Below are 19,660 nucleotides of genomic sequence, written 5' to 3' on the forward strand. Positions count from 1 at the left end.
ATTATGTTAATACTCTTCGAAATATTTTCACAGGGAGGTAAAACTTGCCAGTAGGCCCAGTAGGGTTTTCTCGGGCACAATTGTCACCATAGTTCATCTTTCGCACATCATGGGTTGGGCCCTCAAACTTGCGAGGTTGTACTGGCGCAGGCTGTTCCGCATTTTGTTCAAATGACGGCTGGGACTCGACTCGATTTGGTTGGATCTGTGGTGCTAGAGCCTGTGCAGGCTTGATCCGTACTTCTTGAACCTGGGGTTGAGCCTTACGATTCTTCCCCTTCTTACGGGTAGAGATCTCTGGAGCAACTCTTCCTGGAGCAGGAAAGCGGGCTGCCTCGCCTTGGACATTTTGTCGGTCTTTTCTTATCTCTCCAAACGTCAGGATTCGGCTACTGGAAGCCTGTGCCTGCTCCTGATCGGATGAAGGCTCCGGAGTTGGTGGAGCGGTGATAAGTGGTGCTTCCTCGTAAAACTGACGAGTGATATCTGTGGTACGAATACCCTCTTCAACAGCTTTATGGACATCCGAATTCTCTTGATAGAGGTCTTGAATCCATCTTGACGGCGAAATAAGGTTAGAAATAGCTAGAGTTGTCATAAAAAGCACCTGAATCTCACTTACTTGTCAACCTCTTCAGCCTTTCGTTCGCCTTGTGCTTGAAGTTCAGCTTCAGTAGGAACATTGTCCTCGTTCCAAATATTTGCGTTTGCGAACTCTGCAGGTTCACAAGAGCGGTTAGCAAATAAGTAAAAAAAGGTGATAATTTAGCGAAATGGAATGTACCAGGGTCTTGGGGAAGAGAACTGGCATCCGTCATGGAAGTTCCGGCCTCCGAGCCTGGCGGAGGTACTATATTCTTGTACCAACTACGCTGCATCATGACGGAGTACCTGTTGGTGGCCTTCTTTCAATCAGCTTGTTGGTGATGGTGATTAGAGTCGAGATATTGATATCAACGGTGACAGATTCACAGCAGCTCGAACTTATGTGAATGCTTGTATCTAATGTGATAAGAAGAGGAAGCAACTGAGATGAGGACAAGGGAACTGGGAATGAAGCCGAATATGATGAATGATGAACCCAGGATGAATTTGAGATGGTTGAGAAGTGTCTGGGTGGTGAGCCCGAGAAGGATGATAATATGAACAATGCAATGCAATGCTAATTCAAAGCAGCGCTGGGGAAGGCGAAGGTGGTTAGTTGGTTTGGGTTGGTTTGGGTTGGTTGTGTGCTGTTGCTGTTGGATTTGCTAGCATCGTTGCATTTTAGTATAGTCAACACGAGATTTCAACTGATTTCAGGCATCATTTCTATACGTGACACGAAGACCACGGACCACGTATCCCCTCAATTATATACCATGGCTCCTATCCAAAATGCATCGACTTGGCAGCCTGACGCTGGCTGGTTCTAGATTTACTTAGCAGGAAACATTTCTACCCTTGCAAATTACTGGTCTGCCAGTAAATACGCTCTGGCATGCCTAGGTCAGGTGCCTATTAGATGTTTTATTCACGTACCAGGCTACGAGACGACGCGAGGCAACGATGCCTTCACTTTTATGCAGATCTGAAGAAGTACATAGTGCCTAGCTGTCTGTAAGGATATAAGTTTAGACGAAGGCTTGGAGATCTAGTGAGGGGCTAGTCTGCTAGGCCTGTATATTTTCAAGTCGCCGGTTACTTCGGCCCCATGTATACGCATATGTAAATACCTAATAAAGTCCATCTAGACTTGATATTAATATAGTACTTCCCCTGGAAGTCTGTTTGAGAATAAGATCAATACTAGTACTTAATTCATAAAAGTTAAACACTAGCTAAGTATCTTATTAGATGCTATAGTTAGGTGGAATCTGGAAACCTCATAAGGCTTCTAATAAAAGCAACTATATACAGATAATCTTGTAAATTCTACCATACTCCTTCGTAAATACCACTTCGTGGCGTATATTTCTAATTCTAACCGTTAAATCCCATACCCCCAACATCAGGATCATCCTTCAATGCAGCCTTTACTTCCTCCTCGCCAATATTCAACCTCACTCTCCCAGCCCTCTCCCCTCTCCTCCCCATTTCCAGCCCCAGAATACCCCCTTCTGCTAAACCCATTGCGGCAGACACTAAACCCTTTACTCTCGGAAGGTCTTCATCACCGGGTCGATACGTCTGCGCCCTTCCGCCCTTTCTGGGTGTCAAGAACATGTTATCTTCCTTCTTATCCCCTACATTAACACCATCTCTAGCCAGCAAAGCTTCAGTAACATTCGCACTAGCGGTCATTCTGACTAGCGTTTCGGCATCCTCAATCACATCCGCCATGATGTTCTCGTTCACTCCAGATCGTCTCATCCGTCCGAGAATTGCGGCAAGCAATACTTTGGCGCTGAGCGGCAGGCTCTTCAGGTACATCTGTAGCGGAGAGTGAGTCGCCTCGTTGATAGCTTTAATTACCGTCTGAATGGTAACCTTTGCCGGCCCAGGAACCACAGCTCCAGCAACCTTTCCTCTACCAGACTTCGACGGTGTTGGTGGTACTACATCGGAATTAGTCTGCTCAACAAGTTCCACCGCCCGTCGACAGATATCTAAAGCTCTCCTAGCATCACCACTAACAGCCGCTACTTTACGGGCAGCGAACTGGATGGCATCGGGCTGGACAATATTGCCAGGGACGCCCTCAAGACGAGACTCGATAATTTTCTTTAGTTGTTCATGCGTATACCCAGGGAACGTAATTCGAGTAAGGCCTAAATACGTATAAGCGGCGCCTAGAGACGAGTGAAGATATTCAAAACATTCAAAACTCACCAAGTCTACTCGAGATTTTGTTACTTAGGGTCCTCTCCGGCAGATCCATAGTATTCGCCACGGCAAGCACAATTAACCTACTATGCGTCATGCTGGGCCAGTTGAAGAAGTTGTACATCACACTCTGATTCTTTGTCACCAATTGGTCCAACTCATCCATCAAGACGACGATAGGAACCCTTCTAGGACTTGGTGTGCTAAACTCTCTCTCGAGCAAATTCAAGGCGTGATTCGGTGCAACTCTCGCTGGGCCTTCCGAGTCACCTTGAATCGCTTCCCAAAGTAAAGAGTAGCTTTGGTGTGGGTCTGTGATCTTCATCCCATTAATTTCAAGAAAGATAAAATCCTCGATTTCTTCTTCTTCCACTTGGACCTGTAGTTGGGCAATAACTTCACGAACTGTCGCAGTCTTGCCCGTCCCTGGCGTACCAGAGATATAGATACAACTGCCAGAACCAGTAGTAATGGCATCATGTAAATGGGCATAAACTGTGCCGAACTCGGTTTCACGGCACGGCAAAGAATCTGGAACTGAGGAAACGTGGAGGCGGTTTCGTGCGATCTGGTATGGACTCGCAAGATGTGTGGCTGGCGAAATGGTCCTTAGAGATAATGGCGTGAAAGTCAAGGCTTTCTTTGCCGTGATCTTTCTATGTGACGGAGTTACGAGCTTTTTAGAAATCGTGGGCTTTGCTCGCGGAGTCGTCACAGATCTTCTGCGCTTCTTATTCTTTCGAGGGGTCCTCGGTGCTTTTAGTTCATCTTCGCCAGACGCCCCTTCGTCAAAATCACCATCCTCCTCCCCTTCAGAACTGTCAACATGCATTTCGAAGTCTGTATCCTTTGACTTTCTAGAAGATCTTGCAGATGTGTTTTCCTTAACCCAATCCTTTAGCTTTTCCAAATCTGTGGTTTCACCATAGTATAGATCATCCCAGTCGAATTCTTCAGAATAGCGAGCAGGACGGACGTCACACGCCCTCCTGCAGAGGAAAACTTTGCCTTTTTTCGGCGACTTTGCCGGAACCCCATTTGGAAACTCTGCTTTGAATGCCTTCTCCGAGAGAACTTCAGCTTTACCATTGATGGATTCCACGGGATTCCAGTCGAAAGTCGGGGTAATATAGAGCTCGTTCGGAAGATGATCTGTCCTTTTCTTGGTGCGGTTTCGAATCTCGGAGTGATTGCTAAACCACATTATACGAGCCCGCATTTCGTCCTCAATGGTGTCAAAGTCAACTGCAAGGCCGACCCAAGCAGCCTTTTGTCCTTCCGCTTTTAAAAGAATAGCATCTCCAATCCGGCATTCGAAGGTACCAATCTTTGCACCAATCGGCTTTGCATCTATAGACTCGGATTGATTGACAGGCGAACCATCCCTCCGACGCTTTTTGGCATTCGGGCTACCAGCAGGCGCTTTATTAGATGATACGGGACTGAGAGGGCCATTATCAGGGTAGACCCATGTCCAGGGGATGTCTTCATCGCCAAGTTCGTCATCGGAGTCTTCCCGTTCGATTTGGCCTTTCACAGCTTTCTGAGTTTGGCCGCGAAGGAGTTGGTTTAAACGGGAGCGCTGAGAGGCGGCTCGCGGTTGTCTTGTTCTGCCAGGCATTGTCTATTTGAACAGGTTATTTACAGAGTGTTGCAGGGTGGTGAAAGGATGGATCTATAGAGAGCTTGAGAGGGAGCTCAGAAGAGTCGTTGGATGTCGTACAAGGTGGAAGAGAAGTAAATAGCCTTCCCAATCGGGGCACGTAATTGAAGTCAGGGGTCCGACCGCAACAGCAACGCGTGGTGAACGTGTTGCCGCGCGATATGATTGGCTGATGGCCTCCATGACCGACCTCATGGCAACACACAACACACATCCACCCTCCTGTACGTGCATACAAAGACGGTCGCATACAGGGCTGCAGAGGACAACGACAGAGCACAGAATAATGGAATAATAACACATCGGCTAAACATTGAAGCGAGTCTTGGGCCGGCCATCCATTTGCCCGATCAACCAGGATCCGGCAATCATTCCTAAAACAGGCCGATTGACGTCGTTGTCATCCTAGTCTTTCCGCCGTCTCAACACATCTGGCCGGCGTTGCTGTCGGGAGCAGTCTGCTTTGGGAAAGTACCTCGGCTCTCTGGCGCTGAATGTAGGTTGCAGGCCGGCCAAATTATTTTTTGTTTCTCCCCCCAAAACACCACAAACCACACACTCTATCACAGGATTAACTCTCTCGGACTCCCCCACCAGTCCCTTCCGAAAGGTTAGCCAGCTAGCTGTTCCACACCGGCCGGGCCGTATGATCCTGTCCCAACAATATTGGCCTTACGAATCCCCTCCGTCCCATTCTGCCTGGTGCATCATGCGGTTTGCTATGTTACGCGGCGCTAGGTTAATGCTAACTTGTTCCCCAAAATACTGTCGGCGTTCGGTGTTTAAGCCCGGCCGTACAGCTGTTTTTGTGCTATTCTAGCTTTAGGACCGGTTGCTTTCAGCATACGAAACAGGCGCTTAAGCTAGATCCTTATCATTCATTCTCTCTTGACTTTGTTGAGAGAGCTCTGATAGCTTTGGATTGCTCTATTTAAGGGGCACCTGTCCTTCAACATGGCTGGGTTACTTTCTAGATCATTGCTTCGTGCAGGAACCTCAATTGCTCCTAAACAAACTTATTCTACTCTTCGAAATTCTACTCGGGCTCAGAATCTTTCCCAGAGGATCTATGCTCAGGCGTCACTGAAATCATACCCACGAACTTTCGGTATGTGTGCTATATGTTACCCCAGATTTAAATGTGTATATACCTATATACTGACCCCTGTTGTATAGCTACCTCCCCCCAGAAGCAGCAATATCGCACCCATACCTACGACAGTGGCGACGGCAATCGTAAGTTACATAGCCTTCCTATCGCATATCATCCTTTACGTTTTACTTGTGCTAATGATTCACGATTACTCTTTAGCTCCGGTTAAGATCCAGATACAAGAGCCTCCCTCTTTCTTCAAACGGTCTTTCCATTTTATCGGCCGTGTTCTTGGTGGAATCCTAATTGTAACTTTCGGCTCCGTTATCGCTCTCGTTATCTACGAACCCGATATGATTGTTGCAACTGAGGTTGTCCGTATGGCCATGCACCCAGAAGAAGGTGTCTCAGACGAGAGGACCCTCCAAATCGAGGCCTACATCCAGAACCATCCTATTGTCCAGAAGTTTCGTGATGATCCATCTCTCATCGAGACCAGACCTCATCTCGATATCCCTACTCTTCTTCGCCCAAATGTCCTTACTGCTGGTGTTTTAACCGGTCCGGATAGGATTGCCGTCCCTCCTTTGGTCTTCGCAGATGGCGAGGGAAAGAAACTATACGCTATCCTGCACGTTGGTGAGCAGCTGTGCGGCCATCCTGGTGTCGTCCATGGTGGGCTATTGGCTACATTGATGGATGAGACCTTAGCCCGCTGTTGCTTTCCCGCGCTTCCGAACAAAATCGCCATGACCGCCAACCTGGATGTCAATTATCGTGCCCCCTGTAAAGCCAACCAGTTCGTTATCATTAAGGCGGAAACCACTAAAGTCGAAGGACGAAAGGCTTGGGTCTCCGGTAGACTCGAGTCGCTCCCAGCCCCTGGCGCTGACGCAGACGGTAGACTTTTGGTCGAGGCATCAGTTTTGATGATTGAGCCAAAGAACATCGGAGTACTTATGAGGGAAGTCCCCAACAAGGATTCAGTGTCGGCTTCCCCACGTGCGGCGGTTAGAGGCGCCTAAGCATCTTTACCGCACCAGCCCTATCATCATCACCTTTCCCTTTCCATATTGGTGTACACCGAATATTGCATTTTCATATTATCGCATGTCGGGCGTTCACTAGTGTTTTCTGGATGTAAATTTGCTTTTTTGTTTTTCCCCCTTATTTGTTCTGCCTATTGGCCGGTTTGTTCTTTATCTTTCTTTCTTTCTACCATTTGAGGAACTTGATTAGTAACTTTGGACTATGTTTCGCTACTCTCCAGGTTATGGTTAGCTTATAGCATATGGAAGGGATCCCGTTATCGAGAGAATTAGAGAGCTCCGGTGTCGCAATTGCTCGGGTGCGGATTTTATAATGGCTTTTTTTTCGGGGTAGATTTTTTTGAACTTTTCTTTCTTTTTTTCTTTAGAGAACCTGGGATAGACTATTGATTTGCAAATGGATTGAAGAGAATAATAAAGATTTTCGAAGGGCATTCCATTCCAATATATTTAATTGTTCAATCAACCTTTCTTATGAATTTATTCTAAGGTGATAGTGGCGTGAGGCGCGCAGTTGCGAGTCTACCAAATACCTGGTTCGGTAGAACGGGATTCCAATGCACCCATCCTTAGAGAACCATTATTACAATCGATATCTCGATCTAGATACTATCTTGACCCGCCCGCCCACACCCAAGAGCCGCTCTTTCACTGCTGCAGAGCCGGATGGACCCTGTAAATCCATCCCGCATCAAGTCTGGTCCCAGATAACATTTAAACTAACGAGCTAAGCTAAGGCAAGGCAGAACCTTCATCTGGCTTCAACACAGTCGGCCAAATTTTCCAAGCGTTGGAATTTTAATTTTCTGCTTACTCAACATCGAACCCTGCAAGAAACGTACAGTACAGCACGAGTTTCTTTGTAATGCAAATTCAAAATCATAGCGTGCTGCTGAGTTAACTCTTCTAATCATACTGAGTAAAAAGCTAAACTGTACCCGGCCGGCACGGGCACACGGAAGCTCAATATTTGACAGCGTCTATCAGTCAATTGATCAATTGATTGTCAATCATCCAGTGCATGCTGCAGCCAGCGGGCCAACGTTTCAACGAATTCTGCATACCCTCGTGGACCAACGGCTTCAAAGTCATTTGAAGATCATTTCTCGAAGTGATAAAACGGCCGTTGTAGGTTACAGATGAGTAAATGAATTAAATGAATTATACGAGGACAGGGCCAAAAAAAAGAAGTGTCTGGGAATTCCTCCACAGCGGGGTCCCGGCCGTTTTTGTTTTACAACTTAATAGTTAGTAAACAATGCAATCCGCCTCCCTTCCTTTCAAGCTGTGGAGCCATGAGAGTGGAGCATATTTGGTTCAAAGCCGGATGAAGTTTTATATCTTTGGCTGTGATCGTAGTGGCTAGCAGTAAGTAAGTAATTCCCCATACCGATACGAGTTCCTCCCGCCGCGCTGCCAACGTTGCATGTTGCCTATTCCCGTTTTACCCGCTTGAGGATTCGGTTCAAGTCAGAGTGGGGAGAATTCAAACTTTGGGGGTACACTCTCCACATTTACTATGTACTTACTACAGACTTAGTATTTACTTGACATGCTAGCTGCTAATGAGCCTCTCGAGGCTCCACAGAGCTGCAGTCCATGCAAGTTTACTTTAATTTTTAATTTTTAATTTTGGCATGTTCGGGAGGAAGAGCTTAAGGAGACAGACCATTCGAATCGAATCGAATCTTGTGTGACCGCACCATTATGCAACGCAACGCATGTTCAACCGGCTTATTAACACTCTTCGTAATCTGATTCTAAATCCACTGCATTACGTTATCTAAGAATGATAGATATTATGCATGATAATACCCTCTTCTATTGTCTCGATAGAGCCGCTTACGCATATCTCCAGTTTCATTTTTCAACCCGGATTAAATCTTTCCTCCCCCCCGTTCGTAAAAAAGCCGTTCGTAAAAAGTCCGACGCAGTGCTAAATCTTGTGGTGAACGAAATAATCCTGGCGCGCTGGCCCTGCAGGTGCATGTTGAGTAATCGGCTAACGCTTTTACACATAGAACCACCCCAGCATGAAATTCCCTATTTTCCCTATTCAACTGCCCATCTTCGGAGCGCTAGAGCTCATATCGATAATCGGTTCACGGATGCATACCAAGCTAGGTGCATAGCGGGTTTAGTCAGTGTTCACAGCCTGGGGTTACTATACTTACTAAACACTCAGGTTGAAACTTTAACCTCCAGTCAATCACAAGTCCTTCTTTTTTCCCTGGTCTTGGTATTTTGGATTTACTTGATATTTTGCACCAATTAGTCTAAAGAGAGTAGGAAATACTACGTAAAGACCTAGGGAACAAGGAGTAAGCCGATTCTTATGGACTTGGAGTCGAACATGTGGGGCGGCTACGAGAGTGTCGCAATGGGAACTGCCCTGTCCTGTCCTGCCTGCCTGGCGGAATATACCACGTCTTCCTGGAGCTCTAGGTAGTATTTGGGATAGCAAAATGTCGCCGCAGGGGTCTTTGTGATTGGAAATTGCGAAAAGAAAGGTTAGCTACTAGTATCCTACTAAACCATAGACTACCAATTCAAAGAAGGTATCGAGGGATTGGGAATTGGGATTGGCGCGAGCATTACTGATCAAGCATGCTTGTATTTTTGACGTCAATTCGTGGAACTTGATGATATGCCACCGACTCGAGAGCCGGAGCAATTGCCGATAGCGGGACCGACAGTAGATTCGATCGACCATGGAAAAGATATATAAAGAACCCAGGAGGACAGTCTATCGAGACTTCTTTTTTTCTACATCATCTTCAGATCAATCCTCCAGATCGCAAGCCATCCGCTGGTTACCCATAAGCCACATAGCTTTAGAGATCTAGATCTTATCGATCCCCTCCTAATAAGCTCCTAGTCTAAATTCCCCAGTTCTGACCGGTTGAGCGTCTTATATACAAAAACTTCCCAAAAATGAAGTTCTTCTCTATCCTCTTCCTCGGCTTCGCTGCCATCACCGCGGCTACCAAGACTGAAAAGCCAACCAAGCCACATGATCCTCTCGCGAACGCCGTCAAGGTCCCATGGGAGCGTCTTGAGATCGATAAGGCCGTTCTCCTCATCCTCGATCTCCAAGTTGGACTTTTCCAGCTCGCTCGTGACTTCGATCACACTCTCTACTACCGCAACATGATGGCCCACGCTGCTCTCGGCAAGATCTTTGATATCCCAGTTGTTATGACCACCTCTGCTCAACAGGGACCAAATGGACCATTGCCAAAGGAGATCTTGGAGATGTACCCCGATGCTCCATTAATTCAGAGGAACGGACAAGTTAGCGCTTGGGATAATGCCGACTTCAGGGCCGCTATCAAGGCTACCAACCGTACTCAGGTCATTGTTGGTGGTATCGTCACGGATGTTTGTATGTTTCCCTGCTCTAATTCAATATGTTTATTTCCCCATTTTTCTTTCAATTTGGGAACTAATCAAACTAATATCCGATTTATATAGGCACGACATTCCTTTCTCTTGCTCTCCGTCAAGAAGGATACAGCGTCTGGGCTAACGTTGAGGCTTCCGGAACCACCACTCCATTGATCCGTGACATCAGCAACGATCAAATGCGTAACGCCGGTGTTAACATCGTCTCGCTCTTCTACATCGTCTGCGATTTGATGAAGAACTGGAACTTCAACCCTGGTGCTTCTACAGTATGTTCTTTCTATTCCTCTATCATTCTTTTAAAAGATCTCGCAGATTTATTCTGCAGTTAAGGATTAAACTAACGGAAAATAATAGATCTTGCCGTGGTTGGATCAGTACTACCCTGTCTACGGTCAGCTCGCTCGTGGTCACGCCGCGGCTATTGAGAATGGAACCATCATCCCCGGAGAGATTGAATTGATCACCGGAGCCGATGGCAACATCAAGTTGGACTAAAAAGAGGAAGAGGTTGGTTTTTAGGGAAAGAGGGGTGGATGGCTATATAAAATCAGCTGTAATCTTATAATATGTAATTTTTCAATATCTGCGGTCTGGCGGTTGAGGAAGACCTGCATATGAGGGGATTGGTTGGATGGGGGTTAGGTAGAGAGTTGGAGAATCGAATATACAAATTCATACAACACCACCACCAAAAAAATAATTGCATTGAATTTTCCATTTTATTTTCGATATATAACAAGACGTTGGGAATCGAATAGCACAGGTTTGTCGCACTGGATTTACGATGTATTGGGCTGGATGGGTACCATGGGTCTGGTCTGGTCTGGGGGCGGAGCCTCAAACGAACTTGCGTGGAAGCTCCAATGCATCGGAAAACAAATGCTGCATGTTCGGCAAGGTTAAGGAAATGCACAATGACGACTTCACAACAAACGGTTTAATCCTTTCATATCTCCCGCGTATACGCTTGAGAACGAAGGACTGAGGGAAGAAGAAAAAGGAGGAAAAAGGAGAGGAGAAGATGCAAACCTAACCGGCTATTCTTGCTTGGTGGAACAGCCTGTTTCGTTGAATGTTTTACAAATGTACAGGCTACAAGCGGGTTGGGCGGGCACTTGTCCCGTCCGGTGTAACTGTCCCGTGGGAAGCGATCGTGTATTTGACTGGTATCTCTTGTTCTTCGAATTATAGTTAAGCTCGAAATGTCAATCAAGATAAGGATCGGGGTTTGCATGTCCAGGTACATCGCATTACATGTGTAAATAATCCGTGTTGAAGATGTTTAAGATGTTTAAGATTCAGAACCGGTTTTGGGACCTCCCAACGAAACCTGTATTGTTCAAAGCTAGTGCATGTTACCAGCACCCATGCGCCTTAACCACACACCAATTTTGTATCTCGCTCATACATAGCAGTTAATATATAATCATGGGGTAGAATGACATCGAAGCCACAGCGATCTGCATTGCAAGAATCGTGAACCATGGTGCCCCTGGGTTGGCTGGCTGATATTAAAAGCCTGGCCCTGGCGACAAATTCAATTCGTCTGGGTATTTATTGGCTAAGAGTTTAAATTGAGTATGCAATCAATGCGAGGCGGTATGCTTGGCCGTGTTCGTCCGTGGCACAAGTATCATATGTTAACTCCATCGTGCCATGCGTCATCATCCAGCCCATCGAAGCTTGACGGAATTTTTGTTCTCAACGACGTAGCGACGCAACGATGTACGTAGCTTGGACGTGTCTCACGAAATCGCTGTTGGGCATGTCAATGATTGAAACGTGTCTGTGATAAAATCGTGAAGGTCTAAGGATCAAAGAGGGCCGTGCATTGCATTAGCGAAAGGAAGCTAAAACCTTAGTGCATTTTCAGTCGGGAAAAAAGAAAAATTTAAGCTTCTTTGAAGGGCGCTTAGACATGAAAGGATTGGTGAGTTGGTGGAGTGCTGCCTTTCGCGAAGCCTTGCTACCAGGTAAGCGCACGAAAACGAAGATTCGACCAGGACTTCGAGAATAAATTTCGAAACCGTATTTGCTGGGTAGTTGGGAAGAAAAATATTTAAAAGACTTGCCTTTTCCTTCACAATTTGCATACGCGCCAGGTTTGGCGATAAAAGATTACACAGGACTGGAGAATTAAGCAATTTTTCAGACTTTCCACCCTGGTTAAGCTTCTCCGACGGAAGACTCTTGGAACTAAGCTTGGTATGGAGGTGCATACCAGCTTTGGAAGTCGCAGTCGACGAAACCTTGTGCCTGGCATTGATGGATTCTCGCTTCTGCAGCAGTTCATGAAAATCCAGGAAAGCAGGTGGGCCCAATAAAAAAACCAAGATAAACAACGTTTCCCATCTCTCAGGGAACGAAAGAAATTTTCGACATGAAGTCCAATGTGTAATGCCAATTCTTTGAATCAAAACGCCTCGATTCTTGTGTGAGTTGGTTGCGGGAATCGCGTGACAACCAACAAGAGAGGGATTTGCATGGGAAAACAAAAGATAATTTCCGAAGCTCGGGGTTTGTTTTGAAGATTTCACAGATTGAGGCCCAACCAGGCTCTTTAGGAATCAGGAGTGAGAATGGTCCTTGGCACGCATTTTGGTAATTTCCTCTTCGATCAATTGAAAAACAAGTCAAGACTTTTGAGAATGGTGATAGTGACGAGCCTAGGATAGGATTCGAGACGAAAGCTTAAGAGTTGAACTGTGGGGCATGGGTACACAAAAGGAAGAAAAGAAGGTTGTCTAGCGGCATGCCGTTTCTCGAGGATGACAAGGGACGGAAGGGCATGGACGCGCGACTATGACCGTTAAGGCTGGCCAGGCTCAAGACTCAGACTCTGTACAAGGTCTGCTAATGACGATTTGGCAGCTCATAGACACAAAAGTGTTAATCGATTGAAGGGATGTTGAATTATACTTTGTATGCATGCGTGAAGTGATGGAGGTATGTCGCATGCTCCTGTCGTGACAAACAATCAGGCAGATGTGCTTGTTCGCTGTCCCGTGAGAAGAAGCAGGCAGGAAGGGAGGCCGGAAGGTATGAATTGCCGAAAAAATTGGACAGGAGAAACATCAATCAATCAATCGAGCGAGCAAGCAAGCAAAAAAACGAGGACCAAGAGGCACATTATCTCCTTTCACAGTGGTGGAGGAGAAGGTGGTGGTCGATGAGTGGAAAGACGTGTCTGCCAAGTCGACATCTTGGTTCCTCTCAGCTCCGCAAGGTGAAGGCCAGTTCATAACCCAGAGACTAATGGAAACAAGATTTTCTGGGGATGACCCACGATGCGCGAAATGTAGGCTGTCTGTATGCATGCCTGGTTGGATTGAGTGCAATCATTATGAGGTCGAGGAGATTTCTGTGATAGGCTAAGGGACTTGGCTTTGGGGCTGTGTAAGTGATGGCAGCGAGTTGTCAGGTACCTGATATTAATGTAAAATTCCTAGCCCAATCTGGCGGCGTACTGTACTGTACCGTACCGTACCAGACTGTACTGCTGCACCGCTGCACTCAATCCCTTTCCGACTCGAAAGTATTCTGTATTATTCTCTTCCAGTCTCTCATTCTCCTTCTCTTTTTTCCAGATTTCAGATTTTTCTCTCTTGAAATAAAATACTTCATCAGTCCGGATTCTCGTATTTCTTTATTTATTTTATTTTATTTTAGTATACTGCTGGGATCGATCAACACTTACAAACTGTAATACACAATCTCGACAGTACCGTGAGACTGCGTCCACGAGTTTATACGAAGGAATACACGTGGATTCCCTTTCCGGTTTCGACTTCCCCGTAGATGGCCAGGCCTACGATAATCATCGAAGTCGTTCTTTCCCGGATATCTCCCTAACAGTAGATAGATAGTTTAGTCGGAAGGAGCGGAGGAACGTTGAAGTTACACGATATATTCGCACACAGAAAGTACTCACCACCATCACGACAATCAATTGGCTACTACCAATACCACTGCAGACGTCGGGCGTCTTTTCGAGAGAAAGGCCTTGACCTGGTGGAATTTTTGTGTCGTCGATTCGGGGCTTCCACACCAGCTGATGAATATTCGAGGTTAGTGAGTGATTGAATGAACGAGAGCACGTTACGTTCTGTTCTGTTCTGTTTTGTTCTGTTCGATGAGGTGGATGTGCTGTTGATCCCACAATAAACAGCCTCTTCTGCCCTCTCCGATCCGTCTGTGTCTATCTTTGTTTCCTTTGTTCCCTCCCCCTCCACTCCACTCCACTCCCCTTCACTTGCTCCACTCCACTCCACTATACTACTTAGGTATTCTCCTATCCATTACAACCATTACAAGGTACTTGATCAGTACTTCTTTGATAAAAATCAACCAACAAACTAGCTCCCCTTTTTTTTTTTTTTTGTCCATCGATCTTCCTGGTCGTCCTTTTTGTGTTTGCTGTCGCGACTTATCGATCGGATATCTGCCACCTGCATTCTGTAGAAGCGGTGTCAGGCAATCCAGTCTACACAGCCACAGTCTAACGGCTCACCTCATCATACATCGTCACCACCCTCTGCACAACCACTTCATACTGTCCATTCTAGTTCACATCAAATCAGAAAGATAACCCCGGTTCGAGAATGCTAAACAAGTCTTTCGCTATAGTGTGCCTAACTTTCTCAATCCATCAACATCCATTACATAATTTAATCAATAAACAGCGATAATAATCAACTATACAAAAAAAAAAACTATGTCGGACCCAAGCCAACCCTTGGGCTCCCCGAGGCCCGAGGTTCCTAGGATTACGGTTCCTGTAAGTTTGCTGCTCCTGCCCTTGTTTAATGTCGATATGTATTGTACTATGTATATGCATGTATGTAGATACACAAACAACTAACATCGAATCTAGGAACAAGGGAGTCCCGTATCTCCACAGAGCAGCACTCTTGGACCTACAGACGAGTCGATAAAACCTACCTCGCGATCCGGAAAGCCCTTCCTTGAAGTTCCCGGTGCCGATTCGAGAGGGAATTCGATAGACGAGAAGAACGTCCAATCTCCCACCTCTTCCAATGGTGGAACCACGATTGCTCATGCCTCTGCGGCTGAAATTTCCGACGAGGAAGCATTGCGACCTGATCCCGGGACCGAGGAGGACTTCACGGTCGAGGACAACAGATTCGCCTTTACACCGGGTGAACTGAATAAAATTATCAACCCGAAAAGCATGCCTGCATTGAAAGCTCTGGGTGGCTTGAAGGGTTTGGAATACGGCTTAAGGACGAATGTCACCTCTGGTCTCAGTTTGGATGAAACTCTCTTGGATGGGAATGTCTCGATCGATGAAGCTAGGATGAAGTTGAATGCGTACAAAGGAAAGACGCAGGAGGATGCTATTGCTCCAGAGGCACCGCCTACTCCAGATGATGAGGTTCCTCAGGCTCAATTATCGGAACAGGCTTTCGCCGACAGAATACGGATATATAAACGAAATACCCTGCCCGAAAAGAAGGCCAAGAGCATTTTCTTGCTCATGTGGATTGCTCTTCAAGACAAGGTCCTCATCTTGCTTTCTGCCGCCGCTGTTATCTCTCTCGCTCTCGGTATCTACCAAACAATCCAGGCTCAAAAACGCGCTCGTCGAAACCCTAATAATCCTGAATCAAAGGAGGCTCACGTCGAGTGGGTGGAAGGTGTTGCAATTATCGTCGCTGTCTTAATTGTCGTGGTTGTCGGCGCGGGAAACGACTGGCAAAAGGAACGGCAATTCGTCAAACTCAACAAAAAGAAAGAGGATCGTACTGTCAAGGCTATGCGATCCGGTAAAGCTGTTCAGATATCTGTATATGACATCCTTGTTGGAGACATCCTTTACCTCGAACCCGGTGACATGATCCCAGCCGATGGTGTGTTTGTTTCTGGGCACAACGTCAAATGCGATGAAAGTTCCGCCACAGGAGAAATTGACCAAATCAAGAAGACCCCTGCCGACGAATGCATGGTTCAGATGATGGCTGGTGCGAATATCAGGAAACTCGACCCGTTCATTCTTTCTGGCGGAAAGGTTTTAGAAGGTGTCGGTACATATCTCGTCACAAGCGTTGGTGTAAACTCCAGTCACGGAAAAATCATGATGGCTCTCCGAGAAGATGTTGAAGCTACGCCACTCCAGGTCAAATTGAACGGTCTTGCCGAAGGAATTGCCAAGATTGGCGGTGCCGCTGCTCTCCTTCTCTTTGTTGTCCTCCTTATCAAGTTTTTGGCCAATCTCAAGAATTTCGAAGGGAGTGCAGACGAGAAAGCCCAGCGATTCATTCAAATCCTTATTACTGCTATCACAATTGTTGTCGTTGCGGTTCCGGAAGGTCTACCGTTGGCTGTCACACTTGCATTGGCGTTCGCTACTACTCGCATGTTGAGAGACAACAACTTGGTCCGTGTTCTACGATCTTGTGAAACCATGGGCAATGCTACAACAGTATGTTCTGACAAAACCGGTACTCTAACACAAAACAAAATGACCGTGGTAGCTGGTGTCTTGGGCAAGCATTTCAACTTTGGGGCCCAGAGCGAAGGAGTTGGCAAGAAGCATAACGAAATGCCAATGAATGAAATCAACAGCAAGATCTCTGACGAGGTCAAAACCTTACTTCTTCAGTCCATCGCTGTTAACTGCACGGCTTTCGAAGGTGAAGAGGATGGTAAACCAGCGTTTATCGGTTCCAAAACAGAAACTGCACTCCTTAGTTTTGCACGCGACCACCTCGGCATGGGACCGCTCGCTCATGAAAAAAGCAGTGCCAGCGTAGCCCAACTAGTTCCATTCGACTCCGCTCGCAAGTGCATGGCCGTAGTTGTCAAGCTTCCATCAGGAAAGTATCGTCTCTATGTCAAGGGTGCCTCCGAAATTCTTCTCAAGCAAACCTCGAAGATTGTCGCCGATCCATCGGCAGCGCTCTCTGAAGTCCAGCTCAGCGGATCCGAAATCGAAGCCATTGAAGATTCTATTGTCGGTTTTGCTAAACGTTCCCTCCGTACCATTGGCCTTGTCTACCGCGATTTCACCGAATGGCCTCCTCGTGGCGCCCGTCTAGAAGAGGACGACCCTAGGCAGGCGGTATTTTCGGATATCTTCAGAGAGATGACCTTCTTGTGTCTTGTTGGTATTCAGGATCCCCTCCGACCCGGTGTTCCTGAGGCTGTTAGGCAGTGTCAAAAGGCAGGTGTCTTCGTTCGTATGGTTACAGGCGATAATGTTATTACTGCAAAAGCAATTGCTACCGAATGTGGTATCTATACCGAAGGTGGTCTTGTTATGGAGGGACCGGATTTCAGGCGTCTTAACAAGAGCCAAATGCGAGAACTCATTCCACGGCTCCAGGTTCTTGCTCGTTCCAGCCCTGAAGACAAGCAAACCCTCGTCAGGAACCTCAAAGAAATGGGTGAAACCGTTGCTGTTACTGGTGATGGAACCAACGATGGGCCTGCATTGAAGATGGCTGATATCGGTTTTTCCATGGGTATTGCGTAAGTAGTCGATCCGATCATCCATTAGCATTTTACTTGGCTAACATCAAACATAGTGGTACGGAGGTTGCAAAGGAAGCTTCGGCTATCATATTGATGGACGATAACTTCTCTTCCATTGTCAAAGCTCTCATGTGGGGTCGTGCTGTCAACGATGCCGTCAAGAAGTTCTTGCAGGTGAGGGAGAGAGAAACCGAGTTCTAAATCTATTCCGATTCTTACTAATCATGAAATACAGTTCCAATTGACCGTCAATATCACCGCCGTCTTGCTTGCCTTCGTCACCGCTGTTGCTTCTGATGATGAACAGCCAGTCCTCCGAGCCGTCCAACTTCTTTGGGTTAACTTGATCATGGATACCTTCGCCGCGTTGGCCCTTGCTACTGATCCACCACCACCAGATATTCTCAACCGCCCTCCGCAAAGAAAGTCTGCCCCTCTCATTACGGTTAATATGTGGAAAATGATTATCGGACAAGCCATCTACCAACTTGTTGTTACCTTCGTACTTCACTTTGCCGGTGGAAGCATCTTGGGCTACGATTTAACCCAGCCACACAAGCGAGAAGAACTATCTTCCCTCGTATTCAACACTTTCGTTTGGATGCAGATTTTCAATCAGTACAACAATCGTCGCCTTGACAATAAGTTCAACATCTTTGAGGGCCTTCACCGAAATTGGTTCTTCATTTTTATCAACGTCATTATGGTTGGTGGTCAAGTCATGATCATCTTCGTTGGCGGTGCTGCTCTTCGTGTTGTTCGCTTGGATGGACCACAATGGGCTATTTCCCTGATCCTTGGTGCTATCTCTCTCCTGATTGGTGTTGTCATCCGGTTGATTCCCGATCCAGTATTCAAGAAGATTCTACCAAAGGCTATGTACAGGGATAGAAAAACACCGGACCTCTTCGTCTCCGATGATGAGCATCGATTCGAATGGAACCAGGGTATCGAGGATATCCGCCATGAGCTCCAGTTCATCAAGATGATCCGTGGTGGTCGTCTCAATACTTTGAAGTTCAAGACTAAGGAAATCAAACACCGTCTTCTACCATTGTCGAAATCCAGCTCCCACCAGCCACCAGGTTCACCTGACGACAACTCCCAGATCCCACCGCCTAGTCCTAGTAGCCACAGGAGGAAGCGATCGAGGAGTAATTCCGCATTCGCGGCTGCTGCAATGGTCCCCAGTATAGTTGCTGGCAGTGTTGGTGGTTGGAGCCCGATTGAGAAGCCAGCGGAAGGCGGGGATAGAGGATTCCCAATCCCGGTTTCGAGGGAGCCGTCACAGGTATCAAAAGATACTTTAGATCCTTCAGCCGCGCAGGCCGAGAAGCCAGCTCCCGCAACGGGAACAAGGACACCGCCCGATACGTCCGGCGGTGTCAGTAACGAGAAGCCCTGATTTCCAATCTCCACTTTAAAATATTATTAATGACGATACTCTGATTCTGAAGCTCTGTTTATTATCTTTGTCTTGGCAGTCTTTTAATGCACACAATTAGCGAGGGGACAAAAAGAAAGAACGTACATACGCACACAAAAGAAGAATAAATGGCGTTCGTTTCCTTTCTTTTTCATCACGCACACTCACGGATTCGCACCCGGTTACTTTTTTTTCATTCACAAAAAGGAAGCTGTATTTTTAATCTTCGTTTTTGGTTTTTCATCACATCCTTCCCCTCTTCTCACCCTTCTTCTTTCCTATTTCCATTCTTACTAAAATACTTATAGAAATTGTTTTTTTTTACTTTTTGCGTTTTTCTCTATTTCAATATCATCGGGAGGAGTTCGATATACACATTCGTTTGGTTGCTTTTTTTTATATTTTTGATGTATCTTTGTAATCCTATATACGGCTGTACTGTTCTTTTCTCGTCTTTCGTTCACCACTTTTATGACTTACCCCTTCTTTTTTTAGGACTATTCTTGTGAGTTTCTTTTTTTTTCGACTCCTCGATGATAGTTCCCTATTCTTTGCATGTTCTCTTATACCTTTAGTTTATAGTTAGTTTATATTCACTCGTTAAAGGGGGGGTAGTTTGGGTGTGTAGTTTCCACTCGTTTAGGGGTGGATATAGGATAGGAGGGGGGCAAATAAATGAGAAAAGTAGATGGATGGTGATTGAAATATCCCTTTTTTTTTTT

General features: G+C 46.3%; 5 protein-coding genes across 5 annotated transcripts; 3 read left to right on the plus strand and 2 right to left on the minus strand.

The window, feature by feature from the left end:
• Nucleotide 1: 1 nt before the first annotated feature.
• AOL_s00076g652 (uncharacterized protein) lies at nucleotides 2–878 on the minus strand (the record flags this gene model as incomplete). The annotated part of the gene is made up of 3 exons (XM_011123204.1): nucleotides 2–557; nucleotides 623–716; nucleotides 785–878. 3 exons carry the CDS (start codon nucleotides 876–878, stop codon nucleotides 2–4), a joined length of 744 nt encoding a protein of 247 aa, XP_011121506.1.
• A 1,084-nt stretch (nucleotides 879–1,962) lies between these two features.
• AOL_s00076g653 (uncharacterized protein) lies at nucleotides 1,963–4,426 on the minus strand (the record flags this gene model as incomplete). Its single annotated transcript, XM_011123205.1, has 2 exons — nucleotides 1,963–2,750; nucleotides 2,812–4,426. The coding sequence occupies 2 exons, from the start codon at nucleotides 4,424–4,426 to the stop codon at nucleotides 1,963–1,965; spliced, it is 2,403 nt and encodes an 800-aa protein (XP_011121507.1).
• Nucleotides 4,427–5,422: 996 nt separating this feature from the next.
• On the plus strand, nucleotides 5,423–6,586 carry AOL_s00076g654 (uncharacterized protein; the record flags this gene model as incomplete). Its single annotated transcript, XM_011123206.1, has 3 exons — nucleotides 5,423–5,576; nucleotides 5,645–5,704; nucleotides 5,781–6,586. The coding sequence occupies 3 exons, from the start codon at nucleotides 5,423–5,425 to the stop codon at nucleotides 6,584–6,586; spliced, it is 1,020 nt and encodes a 339-aa protein (XP_011121508.1).
• A 2,958-nt stretch (nucleotides 6,587–9,544) lies between these two features.
• On the plus strand, nucleotides 9,545–10,513 carry AOL_s00076g655 (uncharacterized protein; the record flags this gene model as incomplete). The annotated part of the gene is made up of 3 exons (XM_011123207.1): nucleotides 9,545–9,995; nucleotides 10,085–10,284; nucleotides 10,373–10,513. 3 exons carry the CDS (start codon nucleotides 9,545–9,547, stop codon nucleotides 10,511–10,513), a joined length of 792 nt encoding a protein of 263 aa, XP_011121509.1.
• A 4,219-nt stretch (nucleotides 10,514–14,732) lies between these two features.
• Nucleotides 14,733–18,917, plus strand: AOL_s00076g656 (uncharacterized protein; the record flags this gene model as incomplete). The annotated part of the gene is made up of 4 exons (XM_011123208.1): nucleotides 14,733–14,795; nucleotides 14,892–17,509; nucleotides 17,566–17,686; nucleotides 17,748–18,917. 4 exons carry the CDS (start codon nucleotides 14,733–14,735, stop codon nucleotides 18,915–18,917), a joined length of 3,972 nt encoding a protein of 1,323 aa, XP_011121510.1.
• Between the last annotated feature and the right edge of the window lie 743 nt (nucleotides 18,918–19,660).

Source organism: Orbilia oligospora (genome assembly GCF_000225545.1).
Source record: "Orbilia oligospora ATCC 24927 unplaced genomic scaffold scaffold00076, whole genome shotgun sequence".
NCBI classification, from domain to species: Eukaryota; Fungi; Ascomycota; class Orbiliomycetes; order Orbiliales; family Orbiliaceae; genus Orbilia; species Orbilia oligospora.